The sequence below is a fragment of the Somniosus microcephalus genome, chromosome 2, assembly GCF_052327205.1.
Source record: "Somniosus microcephalus isolate GS21.2 chromosome 2, FLI_Smic_1.0, whole genome shotgun sequence".
NCBI classification, from domain to species: Eukaryota; Metazoa; Chordata; class Chondrichthyes; order Squaliformes; family Somniosidae; genus Somniosus; species Somniosus microcephalus.
Genome location: NC_140988.1, coordinates 320889998 through 320906784, shown reverse-complemented (window position 1 = coordinate 320906784; position 16787 = coordinate 320889998). Strand labels below are relative to the sequence as shown.

Below are 16787 nucleotides of genomic sequence, written 5' to 3'. Positions count from 1 at the left end.
AGTCTGGACTCTTAATTTCTCAGATGCATACTGAATCATTAGTGGTTCTAATCGTGATACCAAAAAAGCAGTTTCCCTAAGAATGCATTTTAGTTGTTCAAAAACAAAGTGCATAGCATGACCACATCTCTTCAAAAGGTTGAAAGCATTACGAAATCGCCTAATAAGGTGTCCAAAAGATCACCAATTATCTGTCGGTAATATTGGCAGCTGGTGAGCTTTCTGACAGATGAGGCACAACTATACCTGCCTAACCAAGCCAGTATATTTCTCTAGAAATGGGCCCTTCGCACATGTGCATTGGATTTTATTTTTTAGTCCATAGCTATCTTTCATTACAAGAAGAAAGCAAGGTCAAAGAAAAGAGTAAGAGGGGACTCTGATAGAAGGAGAGGAAGCCAGTAATCACTTTTGCAAAGCCAGCTTCTCCTCTTGAACGCATTCTTCCTGATAACAATTCAGGCCTCCCGTTCCCTCTATCTCTTTCCCCCCCCCAACCTCTGGCTTGGAGCCGGCCCACTGCTCACCGGACTGAACTTCTTGTGCAATCACATCACCATGATGTAGAGCACGGCCCCGCCCCTCCGCTCCATCCTGCTCACTTGGGGCTCAGTCAGCTGCTGATGGGGACACCGACTCCCTGCTCGCACACACCAACTCTCCACTCACTCACACAAACAAAATTCTAAGTGAAGCACTACTTCACTCGCCTCACCTTTAGTCTTCGTGAGTTCCCAAGTGTACCCAACTTGATGACGCTTTGCTTTACTCATTCTCTTACTCATTCCATAAAAGCGTTACAACCTGTTGGGCACCGTATTTTCTTAAAGGTAAACAGAAGACTAAATAGTGCCTGTGAGAATTTGTAAATGCACTGTTTTTGTTTTGATGTGAAGAAATATTAAATAATACGGAGATTGAGGAATATTTCAGGTGAGGCATTAAACCGAGGCTCTGTCTGCCCCCTCAGGTGGACATTGAAGATCCCATGATACTTAGGCCTCAATCAACAAACATCATTGTAACCAATTATCTGGACATTATCGCATAGCTGTTTGTGGAACCTTGCTGTGTGTAAATTGGCTGCCGTGTTTCCTACATTACAACAATGACGAACCTTCAAAAGTCCTTAATTAGCTATAGAGTGCTTTGGAATATCCTGAGATCATGAAAGGCACCATATAAATGCAGGTTATTTTTTCTGAGTTATGTACTTTTTGTTTGGATTTGTGACCAGTGGCAAGAAGCAGTGCCTAAAATATTCAAGTTTTAAATTGTTCTAAAACAGATCATAATTTATTTTACCTCTTCCCTTTACATCCAAAGTGTCACACAGTCTACATGACCACTTTCAACTGTAGTTAGAAATGTGAAAGTCATGTAACTTTTCTACAACTGCTGCCAGCATCGTTTTAGCATTTGTTAGAAGGTTAGATGAACATTTATCCCTTTTATTGTAGATGAAACGGACCTATCTGCTGTTGTAATGAGTTCCAGGTAGCAACTTAACTTGCGCATGAACAGAAATCCTCCTAATTATACCAGGTAGCATAAGTGATGGACACCCCTGAAATTGAGTGCACTTAACTTGGGAAGTCATTCATTTGCCTGACTGTTGATACCACGTTCTCTTCTTTTACATTTTTTTTGTAGTGTCCTTGGTTCTTTTTATTCTCACCTCTTCAGTCTCTCATCGTCGGTATGCTTAGTTGGAATGGCTGGACTTTTGATACCCCATGGACATAGTCAGCATCACTTCTTGGTCTACTGTAGTACGTGAAGAAACCTGTCCCTATTCCGTTGTCCTTCCCTCCAAGGTGCCTCAGTAGAGTTCAACAAGCTCACATAGAAACATAGAAACTAGGAGCAGGAGTAGGCCATTCGGCCCTTCGAGCCTGCTCCGCCATTCAATGAGATCATGGCTGATCATCCAAACCCTAGCACCCGGTCCCTATACCCACTGCCATCTCACCTCTTAGGAGAGGCCTGAATCCTTCAAGTGCAATTCTTGAAAGTCCTGGAGTTGACCACTGTAGTTGCTGGCTTGCAGCTGTGCCATTTTCTGATGTGTTCTATAAACATTGAAGCCAATGCCAATTTTCAACAGAATGAAAAATTATTAATTGATAGCTCCAGCAAACCCATTAGCAGTTAAACATATTGCCTAAAATTCTGCTTCCTATCATATATTTATTTTAAACTGATAGGCCATATAATATAATGGTACAGAAAGGAATGAAAATGAAATACACAGCTGTCTGACAATTTTAGTCACAGGAAAGAAAAACTTCTTGTATCCATTCTTTGATTATTTTTGGATGTTTTGCAAAAATACTTAAAAATCTATAGTTCCTTCAGCATGAATATAACTTTAGATAACCTTCTGTCCTCTTGAATTTACACATATATCTTTAAAAACTAGTTTCTATGTTGTAAGCCAAAGGAAATTGAATTGTGAGATAGAAATATTTACGGCAGAACTTGCTACTTTGGTATTTTCGGGTTGACATGATTGCTGGCTATTCTTTTCTGTCAAGTAACTGACAACTTTGAACACTTTTTCAGAAACTTTGACATACAGTATTCCGTAGATTGCGGTTTTAATACTGTATTCAAAACTTTGCTAGGTTTATTTTTCTTGGTTCTCATCTGCATCTACTAAATTGTGATGGTTTTGACAGGCTTTGCGTTACTTATTTTGGACCAGGTGGCACCACTCAAATTACAGTTACTTTGGCTTTTGTGTGTTGACATTCAGTTGGCACAAAGTATCAGCGAGTTTTTTTTTAAAAGAACGAAGGTATGGAAAATTAACTTCCCGTGAGTTTAATTACAAAGTAGTCATTGAGCTACTGAGCTGAAAACTTGTACTACAAGTGTCACCATGGTTACAAAATTGGTATCCATTTGAAGCATGAATTCTACTTTCAAATTTCTTCCTTCTGTAGGACTGTTTCTTTCTTTTGAAATAATTTCTCAAATATAAATTTTTAATTTTCGCTGCCCAGTAATCGACTCTTAATTCCTCGCCCTGAATTCATCCTATTTATTGTGCTTCAGAGTTTTATTTGGTAAAGTATAAAAAAAATTATGATTTATCAGCAGACTACCCAATCGCAGCGACCTCGTTCTTCAACTGTTACTGGCAGTGAACAACCAAATGAACTGACGGTAATTTATTCAGTATCGAAAAATAATATATTTTTTAAACTCCATTTATTTGTTAAATAATAGTAACTTGGTTAAAGAGTTTCACTAGACCACTTTTTAAAAAAAATCAGTTGGTTTCAAAGAATTATGATCATCCTTTTCGTTTGTCTTATTTTGCCTTTCATTTTTTTTGTCTAATCTGTGCCCGTCATCGGCATTTTTGGTTTTAAAGGTTAATGAGTCAAATTACTGTAAGTGAGCTGAATTACAATTAGTAATACCTAGAATGAATCAGTACCTCGAGATTATGGAACTCATGGGCCTCACCAAACCAGTACTGATGATGTCAAACCTATACCGCCATGATTGCTTGCTGTTGGAACAAAAATTGGCCAAAATAGGCATTGAAAAGTAAAAGGATTTGGTCATAATACGGTATAGCTAAGTTTAAGAAATCGTTCTAATGGTCTTAAGACTTTGAGTTTATGTATACTAAAATGAATTTCCTTGGGCTGTGAGCAGGACGGGCTGGCCTAAACTAACAAGTACGAGAGCCACCAATGCAGCCTCACTTGCCAGAGGAGGTGATTATGGTACGATCTCAGCACTGTTTGTTTGAACCCCACCAATTTGTAGAAGCAGATGTTGAACCTATCAGAGCACTGATAGGGTTGAGCTGAGGGGGCAAACATGGAGCATGACTCTCCAAAGGGGGTGGGGGGGCTCAGCAAAAATAAGAATCTCTGGTCTGTGGATGATGATTTGTTCAAAATAGTTCCTTGGTTTTGCACGTGTACATTTTTAGGGGTCTACCTCAAATAGAAATGTGACTGATGGAAGAGTTATCGTTTTTAATAGCCTGCCTATTTAGATTGTATATCTGCCTATGTTGCCTTTATTATTCTCATTTACCATCACAAGCATTGCTGACCAATGTAAACGTCATGATCCAAAAGGAAGAAACACTATCCTTCATTTCACACTTAATTTTATGATGTAGAATCCAATTATGCACAGTCAGATACTCTCGATGGATGTTCAAAGTTTGATGTTTACAAGTGAGATTTTTTAATTTGCGCTTATGTTTGTCCATTTTTAATAACCCTAATTCAGTGGGCCCCTTTTGTAAGTTGCCATTTTACTTTACAGAATAATGGAACTACAAATTTAAGGATGGAACTGTATTCCAGGAGATGAGTACTCAGCTCACTTTTAACCCTTTAATCCTAGCCTTTGGTTAGCAGCATGTCTCTTTGCTACTGACCTTTTTTTAAACCATGTTTATCGAGATCACAAGATAATTATAGATGAGGAAAGAGATTTGGATAATCTTAATTTATTCCTCCAGAATGATCATAAACCACAGTTTACAGCACAGGATGAGGCCATTTTGCCCATGTCTGTGCTGGCTCTTTGCTAGAGCAATTAAACAAAAATATTCCCACTGTCCATCTCTGTCCCCATATCATGGCATCACCTTTCTGCATCAAACATTTATCCAATTTCCCCTTAAAAGAAGCAGTGGTCTCCGCCTCAACCAACTTAATTCCATCCTCCAGCAACCCTCTGTGTAATGAAAGTTTTCCTAACCCTCCTTCTCATTTTCTTAGAAATAATTTTAAATTGATAACCCACAGTCACTGACTCCCCGATCAGAGCAAATAGTCCTTTCCTAGTCACTTTTGAAAGTCTTCATAATTTTATAAACCTCCGTTAAATCTCTTTGCCTTCACTGCTCCAGTGAAAATAGTGTCAGTTTTCAAGATTTCCTCACAACTAAAGTTTTCCATCCATGGCATCATTCTAGTTGGCCGACACTGCTCTCTACGGCTTTAATGTCCTTTCTATAATGGGGCCCCTTAAACTGCACACAGTACTCTAACTGTGGCCTAATCAGTGTTTTGCATATATTCATTATTATTACTTTACTTTTATGCCTCTATTTTAAAAAAAAAAAAACTCTAAATTCTGTTGGCCTTTATTTATGGCTTTATCTACTTGCAGTTCCACTGCAATTTCAGGGAATTGTATATTTGAACCTTTCAGTGTCTTTCCATTAAGTGTATTCACTCATTCCTTTCTCCAAAAATGTATTGCCTCACAGTTATCCACATTAAATTGCACCTGCACCAGTCTGCCCATTCTGATTACCTGACTATCTTCTTGAAGTCTTTGACATTCCTCCTCAGTTAGTCAACCCTTTTTGCTTCTATATTGTCAGCAGATTTTGATATTCTGTTAATTATGCCCAAGTCCAAATCATCTGTATTTAGCGAGAACAAAAGTAGATCCAGGACTGATTCCTGGGGTACAACAGTTTCAAACCCTCTGCAATTTGAGTTTCACCCATTTACCCTAATTCTTGGTTTCATGTCAGTCAACCAACTTTCTATTCATGCTGCTACATTTCCTTTTGCACCCTGTGCCTGAATTTTCTAACAGGCCCTGTGAGCGAGCCACCATTGCACGCCATCTGAAAATCCATATACAGTATGTTTCCTCCTGCACCAGCCTTGCAGCCACACAGTTAGAACATAAGAAATAGGAACAGGAATAGGCCATTCAGCCCCTCGAGCCTGCTCCGCCATTCAATAAGGTCATGGCTGATCTTCTACCTCAACTCCACTTTCTTGCACTATCACCATATCCCTTGATTCCCTTAATATTCAAAAATCTATCGATCCCTGTCTTGAATATACTCAACGACTGAGCCTCCACAGCCTTCTGGGGTAGAGAATTCCAAAGATTCACTGCCCTCTCAGTGAAGAAATTTCCCCTCATCTCGGTCATAAATGGCTGACCCCTTACTCTGAGACTGGCCCTTGGTTCTAGACTCTCCAGCCAGGGGAAACATGCTCCCTGCATCTACCCTGTCAAGCCCTGTAAGAAGTTTCTATGTTTCAATGAGATCACCTCTCATTCTTCTAAACTCTAGAGAATATAGGCCTAGTCTACTCAATCTCTCCTATCGGACAATCCCCCATCCCAGGAATCAGTCTGGTGAACCTTTGTTGCACTCCCTCTATGGCAAGTATACCCTTCCTTAGGTAAGGAGACCAAAATGTACACGATACTCCAGGTGTGGTCTCACCAGGGCCCTATATAATTGCAGTAAGATGTCTTTACTCTTGTACTCAAATCCTCTTGTAATAAAGGCCAACATACCATTTGCTTTCTTAATTGCTGGCTGTAACTGCATGTTAACTTTCATTGATTCGTGTACAAGGTCAACCAGGTCTCTCTCAACACCAACATTTCCCAATCTCTCACCATTTAAAAAATACTCTGCTTTTCTATTTTTCACATTTTTCCATTATATTCCATTTGCCATGTTCTTGCCCACACACTTAGCCTGTCTATATCCCCTTGAAGCCTCCGTGCATGCTCCTCACAACTTGCATTCACACCTAGCTTTGTATCACCAGCAAACTTGGATATATTACATTTGGTCCCCTCATCCAAATCATTGATCTGGATTGTGAATAGCTGCGGCCAAAGCACTGATCCTTGCGGTACCCCACTAGTTACAGCCTGTCAACCCAAAAATGACCCATTTATTCCTACTCTCTGTTTTCTGTCCGTTAACCAATCCTCAATCCATGCTAATATATTACCCCCAATCCCATGAGCCCTAATTTTGTTTAATAACCTCTTGTGTGGCACCTTATCAAATGACTTCTGATAGTCCAAATACTCCACATCCACTGGTTCTCCCTTATCTATTTTGCTAGTTACAACCTCAAAAAACACTAACAGATTCGTCAAACATGATTTCCCTTTCATAAATCCATGTTGACTCTGCCCAATCCTATTATTATTTTCTAAGTGCCCTGTTACCACATCCTTAATAATAGATTCTAGCATTTTCCCTACTACTGATGTCAGGCCAACTGGTCTGTAGTTCCCCGTTTTCTCTCTCCCTCCTTTCTTAAATAGTGGGGTTACATTTGCTACTTTCCAATCCATGGGAACCGTTCTAGAATCAATAGAATTTTGGAAGATGACAACCAATGCATCCACTATCTCTATAGCCACCTCTTTCAAAACCCTAGGATGTAGGCCATCAGGTCCAGGGGATTTATTGGCTTTCAGTCCCATTAATTTCTCCAGTACTTTTTTTCAACTAATACTAATTTCTTTCATTTCCTCATTCTCGCTAGACCCTTGATTCTCCACTATTTTTGGGAGGTTTTTTGCATCTTCTTCCGTGAAGACAGACACAGATATGTTTAATTTATCTGCCATTTCCTTATTCCCTATTATAATTTCTCCTGCCTCAGCCTGTAAGGGACCCACATTTACTTTTGCTAATCTTTTCCTTTTTACATACCTATAGAAGCTTTTACAGTCTGTTTTAATGTCTCTCACTAGTATACTCTCTCATCCTATTTTCCCTTTCTTTATCAATTTCTTGGTCCTCTTTTGCTGAATTCTAAAATCCTCCCAAACCTTAGGCTTGCTCTTTTTGGCAACATTATAAGCCTCTTCCTTTGATCTATCTTTAACTTCTCTTGTTAGCCACGGTTGGAACACTTTTCCTGTGGGGTTTTTGTGCCTTAAAGGAATGTATATTTGTTGTAAACTATGTATTCTTCATATGCTAGCTATTGCTTGTCTACCATCATACCTTTAAATGTAGTTTCCCAATCTACCTTAGGCAACTTGCCCCTCATACTGACGTAGTTTGCTTTGTTTAGATTTAAGACCCTAGTTTCGGATTTAACTAAATCATTTTCAAACTCCATATAAAATTCTATCATTTTATGGTCACTCTTCCCTAAAGACCCCTTTGCTACAAGGTAATGAATTAACCATAGAAACATAGAAGATAGGAGCAGGAGTAGGCCATTCGGCCCTTCGAGCCTGCTCCGCCATTCAATGAGATCATGGCTGATCATCCAAATTCAGTACCCTGTCCCTGCTTTCTCCCCATATCCCTTGATCCCTTTAGCCTTAAGAAATATATCCAACTCTTTTTTGAATATAGTTAATGAACTGGCCTCCACCACCCTCTGTGGCAGAGAATTCCAAAGGTTCACCACTCTCTGGGTGAAGAAATTCCTCCTCATTTCAGTCCTAAATGGCTTACCCCTTATCCTTAGACTGTGACCCCTGGTTCTGGACTCCCCAGCCATCATAAACATCCTTCCTGCATCTAGTCTGTCCAGGCCTGACAGAATTTTATAGGTTTCGATGAGATCCCCTCTCAATCTTCTAAACTCCAGTGAGTATAAGCCCAATCGACACAATCTCTCCTCATACGTCATTCCTGCCATCCCAGGTATCAGCCTGGTGAATCTTCGCTGCACTCCTTCCATGGCAAGAACGTCCTTCCTCAGGTAAGGCGACCAAAACTGCACACAATACTCAAGGTGTGGTCTCACCAAGGCCCTGTACAACTGTAGCAAGACATCCTTGTTCCTGTACTCGAACCCTCTTGCTATGAAGGCCAACATACCATTTGCCTTCTTAACCGCCTGCAGCACCTGCATGCTTACCTTCAGCGACTGGTGCACAAGAACACCCAGGTCTCTCTGCACTTCCCCTTCTCCCAATCTATTGCCATTCAAATAATCTGCCTTCCTGTTTTTGCCACCAAAGTGGATAACCTCACATTTATCCACATTATAGTGCATTTGCCATGTTTCTGCCCAATCACCCAATCTGTCCAAATCGTACTGGAGTTTCACGACATCCTCCTCACAGCTTACCCTCCCACGCAGCTTTGTGTCGTCTGCAAATTTGGAGATATTACATCCAATTCCCTCGTCCAGATCATTAATATATATTGTGAACAGCTGGGGTCCTAGGACCGATCCTTGTGGTACCCCACTAGTCAGTGCCTGCCACTCGGAAAACGACCCGTTTATTCCAACTCTTTGCTTTCTGTCCGCCAACCAGTTCTCTATCCAAGTCAATACCTTGCCCCCAATCCCATGTGCCTTAATTTTGCACGCTAATCTCTTATGTGGGACCTTATCGAAAGCCTTCTGAAAGTCCAAATACACCACATCCACTGGTTCTCCCTTATCTATTTTACCAGTTACATCCTCAAAAAATTCCAGTAGATTAGTCAAGCATGATTTACCTTTTGTAAATCCATGTTGACTTTGTCCGATCCTGTCACTGCTTTCCAAGTGCTCTGCTATTACATCTTTTATAATCGACTCTAGCATTTTCCCCACTACTGATGTCAGGCTTACCGGTCTATAATTCCCCGCTTTTTCTCTACCACCTTTTTTGAATAGTGGGGTAACATTAGCTACCCTCCAATCCATGGGTACTGTTCCAGAGTCTATCGAGTTCTGGAAGATGACCAGCAATGCATCTACTATTTCTAGGGCCACTTCCTTAAGTACCCTGGGATGTAGCTTATCAGACCCTTTCTCATTGCACAATACTAGATCTAAAATAGCCTTTTCCCTAGTTGGTTCCTCAACATACTGATCTAGAAAACTATCTTGTATACATTCCTTGAATTTGTCCTCTACACTATGACTGCAAATTTGGTTTGCCCAGTCTACATGTAGATTAAAGTCCCCCATGATTACTGTGTTGCCACTGTTAAATGGGCCTCTAATTTCCTAATAAACAACTCCCACTAATGTTTTCTGCCCCTTGCTATTTCTTGGCTCCACCCAAACTGATTCTACTTCTTGATTTTCGGAGCTAAGATCCTTTCTCTCTACTGTCTTTATCCCATCCTTTATTACCAGGGCTACCCCTCCTCCTTTTCCATTTTGCCCATCTCTTCTAAAAGTTAAGTACCCTGGAATATTTAGGTCCCAACCTTGGTCATTTTGCAACCACGCCTCCATAATGGCTATTAGATAAACCTATTAATTTCTATCTATACTATTAATTCATCTATTTTGTTGTGAATGCTTCGTGCATTCAGATATACCTTTAGCTTTGACTTTTTTCTATTTATCCCTGTTGTCACCTTAGTCACTGATGCCCTGTTACCTTTGTTACTCTCTCTCTCCCTTTCTGACCCAGTCGACTTATTTTTCCCCAAAACTCTGCTCTGCTCTAGAGCCTTGACTTTTCTCTCGCTGCTTTTAAATTTACTCTTTCCTGAATCCTCCCCCCACCCCCTCATTAGTTTAATGCCCTGTCTAATGCCTTGGTTATTTGATTCGCCAGGACACTGGTTCCAGCCTGGTTTAAGTGGAGCCTGTCCCAACAGAACATCTCCCTCTTTCCCCAGTACTGGTGCCAGTGCCCCATGAAGCAAAACCCCTGCCTCCTACATCACTCTCTTTGTGCCACGCATTTAACCTTCTAATCTGTTTATCCATATGCCAATTGGCACATGGTTCAGGTAACAATCCTGAGATTATTACCTTTGAAGTTCTGCTTTTTAGTTTGGACCCCAACTCCTCTAACTCTCTCAGAAGAACCTCATTCCTAGTTCTACCTATGTCGTTGGTTCCTACGTGGACCATGACAACTGGATCCTCCCCCTCCCACTCCAAGTTCTTCTCCAGCTGCGAGGAGATGTCTTTAACCCTGGCACCGGGCAGGCAACACAACCTTTGGAACTCCCGGTCGCAGCTGCAGATAACAGTATCTATCCCTCTGACTATACTGTCCCCTACCACAACTACATTCCCTTTCACTCCCCCCACTTGAATGGCCTCCTGCACCATGGTGCCATGGTCAGCTTGCTCATCCATCCTGCAGGTTTTTCCCTCATCCAGATAAGCAGCAAGAACCTCATACCTGTTGGATAAGGACAAATGCTGAGGCTCCTTCAGCACTTCACCTGGGGTCCCCTTACCTGCCTGAGTTGCAGTCACACCCTCCTGTCGCTGACCACTAACCAGACCTGTACCTAACATATGAGGTGTGACTGCCTCTTTGTTAATCTTCCCTTCCTTAACTTTTCTTTTCCTTAACTTATCTGGCATATGGCAGAGGGGATTACCACCCTTCACTGCCTAGATGCTTAACCTGCCTCTGCTAGAACTTAAATGTCATTGGTTCCAAAGTAGATTGCATGTTTTGGTTTCTCCCTTCCCTTTCCAGAAGCTTTTTTTCACCCTTTCAGTGATATCCTTCATCTTGGCACCAGGGAAGGAACATACAATTTGGGACATCCAGTCACGACTGCAAAAAAATTCTGTCTGTGGAATCCCCCACAATTACCACTATCCTATTTCTTGTAGCCCAGCTGCCCCTCACTCCCTTGTTCCGCAATTCTGCTGTCTTGCTCAGGACCACGATGTCACTGTCTAACTTTTAGTTGTGCAACACAATGGTATCTACAGGACAATTCCAGTTCTGAGACCAGTCTCCCTCTGCTGCCCCTGCAGGTGGTCATCCACTTCTGTCTTTCTACATTATACCTGTGTCATGAACTGCCATTTACTGCCTCCTGGGTATGATCCTGAAACCCTTGATCCACTTTGAGGATGTTGAGTGTGGCCCTTTGTGTTGAAGCATGGCGATCTTCAGTGCCAGAGACTCAATTTTCTGACATGGCACACATATACTGCGCCTTGAAGAGCATTCATGATGTCACGCATATCACACCTGCACACGTCACATCCCTTTGTGTCCAACTTAAGGAAATGTTAGATGGTGTTGGCTTGAGCCCCCATTTGCATCAAACTCCAATTACTCATTTCACACAAGTATTAATTTATTAATAAAATGATTCCTGTCTCAACTGCACCTCAAGGCTGAACTTCCATTGAGACAAAACGCCACACTCTTCTGGCCTCTCACACTCCACCAGCCTCTCGCAGCTCAAGTTTATATTGTCTTACCTTACATAATAGTCCAACTGCCACAGGAGAAAACTGCCAATTGGGGAACAGCTAATTGCACCTCTTTTGTGACCAATTAATTACCTATTTCCAACTCAAAACAGCTCACAGTTGAGGCACTAAATAAATAACTTTAAAAAAAGCTCCTAATATTCTACTGGTAGAATTAATCGAAATTTAAACTCTTGTAAAATATATAAATTTCAATACTCCTGTCCCCCTATTGCAACTTACAATTGTATCTTAAATGATTCTAGGGTTTTCAAATCCACTAGTCTATTTGAGTTTATTTCCATGTCTTGATCACACTGTGTGAAGAATAATTTCCTGATATCAGTCCTAATTTTACGTTTTAGTAATTTAAAGCGGTGCCCCCTAATCCTGCTGTTGCAATTTATTTTAAAGTAATATTCTGCATTTACTATTTTATATAACTCTTGTATAATTATAAGATCACCTTTCAGACCTCTCCTTTTCAGGCGGAAAATAATTTTTCTCGTCTTTCCTCATAATTGGGAACTTGATAGTCGTGATCAATCACAGACCTCCAATTTATCCAGTTCTACAATTAACATAACCTGGACACTATTAAACCGCCCTTTTTGTGAGGGAGTATGTCCTTCATTCATATGATATAAACATTTTTGAGGTCATTTTTTTTTAAACAGATACTGGAGAAATGTTGCACTTAAGATACTGAGTTTTAGTTGCAAAAATATTAGGAAATTTTTGTTTTCTTCATAGTCTAAAATAAGTTTAATGTAAGAAGTCACACAACACCAGGTTATAGTCCAACAGTTTTATTTGAAGTCACAAGCTTTCGGAGCGCTGCTCCTTCGTCAGGTGAAGTGGAGAGATGCAGGAAGACACAGCTTATATAGTCAGAGAATAATGTCAGATGTTTACAGGTAATCTTTCTAACTGCCATTTATCATACCTCGGCAGAGAGATAATCACAGCAATCAAAGGTGTGAATGGTGTCCAAACAGGTCAGTCAGGAAAACATTACATCAAAGAACAATGAGGTGGGGTCACAAGGGGTCAAATGTTGCAGATGCTGGGGTCTGTGTGAAAAACAAAAAAACAGACAAAAAACATTTTTTTTGCTGGAAATCACAGCAGGTCCGGCCGCATCTGTGTAGAGAGAACAAGCCAACGACGACGCGAGTCTGGATGACCCTACGTCAGGTGGGGTTACATGTAGCGTGACATGAACCCAAGATCCTGGTTCAGGCCGTCCTCATGGGTGCGGAACTTGGCTATCAGTTTCTGCTCGACGATTTTGCGTTGTCGTGTGTCTCGAAGGCCGCCTTGGAGAATGCTTACCCGAAGATCAGAGGCTGAATGTCGTTGACTGCTGAAGTGTTCCCCGACTGGGAGGGAACACTCCTGCCTGGCGATTGTTGCGCGGTGTCCGTTCATCCGTTGTCGCAGTGTCTGCATGGTCTCGCCGATGTACCATGCTCCGGGGGCATCCTTTCCTGCAACGTATGAGGTAGACAACGTTGGCCGAGTCACATGAGTATGTACCTGGTGGGTGGTGTCCTCGTGTGTGATGATGGTATCTGTGTTGATGATCTGGCATGTCTTGCAGAGGTTGCTGTGGCAGGGTTGTGTGGTGTCATGGTCGCTGTTCTCCTGAAAGCTGGGTAATTTGCTGCGAACGATAGTCTGTTTGAGGTTAGGCGGCTGTTTGAAGGCGAGTAGTGGAGGCGTGGGGATGGCCTTAGCGAGGTGTTCGTCATCATCGATGACATGTTGAAGGCTGCGAAGAACATGGCGTAGTTTCTCTGCTCCGGGGAAGTACTGGACGACGAAGGGTACTCTGTTGGTTGTGTCCCATGTTTGTCTTAGAGTCATAGAGTCATAGAGTAATACAGCACGGATAGAGGCCCTTCGGCCCATCGTGTCCGCGCCAGCCATCAAGCCCTGTCTAATCTAATCCCATATTCCAGCATTTGGCCCGTAGCCTTGTATGCTATGGCATTTCAAGTGCACATCCAAATGCTTCTTAAATGTTGTGAGGGTTTCTGCCTCCACAACCCTTTCAGGCAGTGAGTTCCAGACTCCAACCACCCTCTGGGTGAAAAAGTTCTTTCTCAAATCCCCTCTAAACCTCCCGCCCTTTACCTTGAATCTATGCCCCCTAGTTATCGACCCCTCTACTAAGGGAAAAAGCTCCTCAGCATCCATCCTATCTATGCCCCTCATAATTTTGTACACCTCAATCATGTCCCCCCTCAGCCTCCTCAGCTCCAAGGAAAACAAACCCAACCTGCCCAGTCTCTCTTCATAGCTGAAGCGCTCCAGCCCTGGTAACATCCTGGTGAACCTCCTCTGCACCCTCTCTAACGCGATCACATCCTTCCTGTAGTGTGGCGACCAGAACTGCACACAATATTCCAGCTGTGGCCTAACCAGTGTTTTATACAGCTCCATCATAACCTCCTTGCTCTTATATTCAATGCCTCGGCTAATGAACGCAAGTATCCCATATGCCTTTTTTACCACCTTATCCACCTGTTCCGCCGCCTTCAGGGATCTGTGTACTTGCACACCCAGATCCCTCTGACCCTCCGTCTTGCCTAGGGTCTTTCCATTCATTGTGTATTCCTTTGCCTTGTTAGTCCCCCCAAAGTGCATCACCTCGCACTTTTCCGGGTTAAATTCCATTTGCCACTGTTCCGCCCATCTGACCAACCCATCTATATCGTCCTGCAGACTGAGACTACCCTCCTCGCTATTTACCACCCTACCAATTTTTGTATCATCCGCGAACTTACTGATCATACCCTTTACATTCATATCCAAGTCATTAATGTAGACCACAAACAGCAAGGGACCCAGCACCGATCCCTGTGGTACCCCACTGGCCACAGGCTTCCAGTCACAAAAACAACCTTCGACCATCACCCTCTGCCTTCTGCCACTAAGCCAGTTTTGTATCCAATGTGCCAAGGCACCCTGGATTCCATGGGCTCTTACCTTCTTGACCAGTCTCCTGTGCGGGACTTTATCGAAGGCCTTACTGAAATCCATGTATACCACATCCACTGCGTTACCCTCATCCACACACCTAGTCACCCCCTCAAAAAATTCAATCAAATTAGTCAGACATGATCTTCCCTTGACAAAGCCATGTTGACTATCCCTGATTAATCCTTGCCTCTCCAAGTGGAGACACATTTTGTCCCTCAGGATTTTTCCAATAATTTTCCTACCACTGATGTTAGGCTCACTGGCCTGTAGTTCCCCGGTTTTTCCCTACTACCCTTCCTGAATAATGGTACTACATTAGCGGTTCTCCAGTCCTCTGGCACATCCCCTGTGGCCAGAGAGGTCCTGAATATATGTGTTAGAGCCCCCGCAATCTCCTCCTTTGCCTCACACAGCAGCCTGGGATACATTTCATCCGGGCCTGGGGATTTATCCATTTTTAGGCCAGCTAAAACCGCCAATACCTCCCCCCGCTCGATGTTAATATGAGGAGGTCTATACGATTTTTCGCTGTGGCCCGTCGGAACTGTCGATCGACGAGTCGTGCGTCATATCCCGTTCTTACGAGGGCGTCTTTCAGCGTCTGTAGGTGTCCATCGCGTTCCTCCTCATCTGAGAAGATCCTGTGTATTCGCAGGGCTTGTCCATAGGGGATGGCTTCTTTAACATGGTTAGGGTGGAAGCTGGAGAAGTGGAGCATCGTGAGGTTGTCCGTGGGCTTGTGGTAGAGTGAAGTGCTGAGGTGTCCGTCTTTGATGGCGATTCATGTGTCCAAGAATGAAACAGATTCTGAGGAGTAGTCCATGGTGAGTTTGATGGTGGGATGGAACTTGTTGATGTTATCGTGTAGTCTTTTCAGTGATTCTTCGCCATGGGTCCATAGGAAGAAAATGTCATCGATGTATCTGGTGTATAGCATTGGTTGGAGGTCCTGTGCAGCGAAGAAGTCCTGCTCGAACTTGTGCATGAAGATGTTGGCGTATTGGGGTGCGAATTTGGTCCCCATGGCTGTTCCGTGTGTTTGGGTAAAGAACTGGTTGTCGAAGGTGAAGACATTGTGGTCAAGGATGAAGCGGATGAGTTGTAGGATGGCGTCTGGAGATTGGCTGTTGTTGGTGTTGAGTACTGAGGCTGTCGCAGCGATGCCGTCATCGTGGGGGATACTGGTGTAGAGTGCCGAGACGTCCATCGTGGCGAGGAGTGTTCCTGGTTCGACTGGTGCTGAGTTTCTGTAAGAAGTCTGTAGTGTCACGACAGAAGCTGGGGGTTCCCTGTACGATGGGTTTCAGGATGCCCTCGATGTATCCAGAGAGGTTCTCACACAGGGTTCCGTTGCCTGATACGATAGGATGTCCGGGTGTGTTGGCTTTGTGTATCTTTGGGAGGCAGTAGAAGTCTCCCACGCGGGGAGTACGTGGGATGAGAGCGCGTAGGATGCTTTGAAGGTCTGGATCAAAGGTCTTGATCAGTCTGTTGAGTTGGTGGGTGTGTTCTTTGGTCGGATCTCCAGCTAACTGTCTAGTGTTCCTGGTTGTCCAGTTGTCGGTATGCTTCTTTGCAATAGTCCGTTCTGTTCTGTATGACGATGGCTGCTCCTTTGTCTGCTGGTTTGATGACGATGTTGCGGTTGGTCTTGAGAGCGTGGATGGCGTTGCGTTGTGCTCGGGTGACATTCTGGACTGTCTTGAGTGCGGCTGATGAATCTGGCGTTGATGCATCTCCTGACAGCTGGAGCATACATGTCAAGCTTAGGGCAGCGACCCTCCGGAGGGGTCCAATTTGACTCACTCTTCTTTGGTTGCTGCACTGCGGATCCCTCTGCTGTTCTGGATCATTGATTGTCTCATTGGGTTCGCTGCTGACATC

At 42.9% G+C, this 16787-nt stretch overlaps 1 protein-coding gene across 9 annotated transcripts in view; it reads left to right on the top strand.

Annotated features, from left to right (window-relative positions):
* Nucleotides 1–16787, top strand: part of nedd4l (NEDD4 like E3 ubiquitin protein ligase) — a 577353-nt gene that overhangs the window by 482118 nt on the left and 78448 nt on the right. For 5 of the 9 annotated variants that reach the window (XM_085974389.1, XM_085974372.1, XM_085974362.1 and 2 more), the window contains one exon: nt 3103–3171. The exons of the other annotated variants lie outside the window; for them this stretch is intronic. In XM_085974389.1, coding sequence (XP_085830515.1) covers nt 3103–3171 — 69 coding nt within the window. The remainder of the gene's footprint in view (nt 1–3102; nt 3172–16787) is intronic. 9 annotated transcript variants of the gene reach the window in all.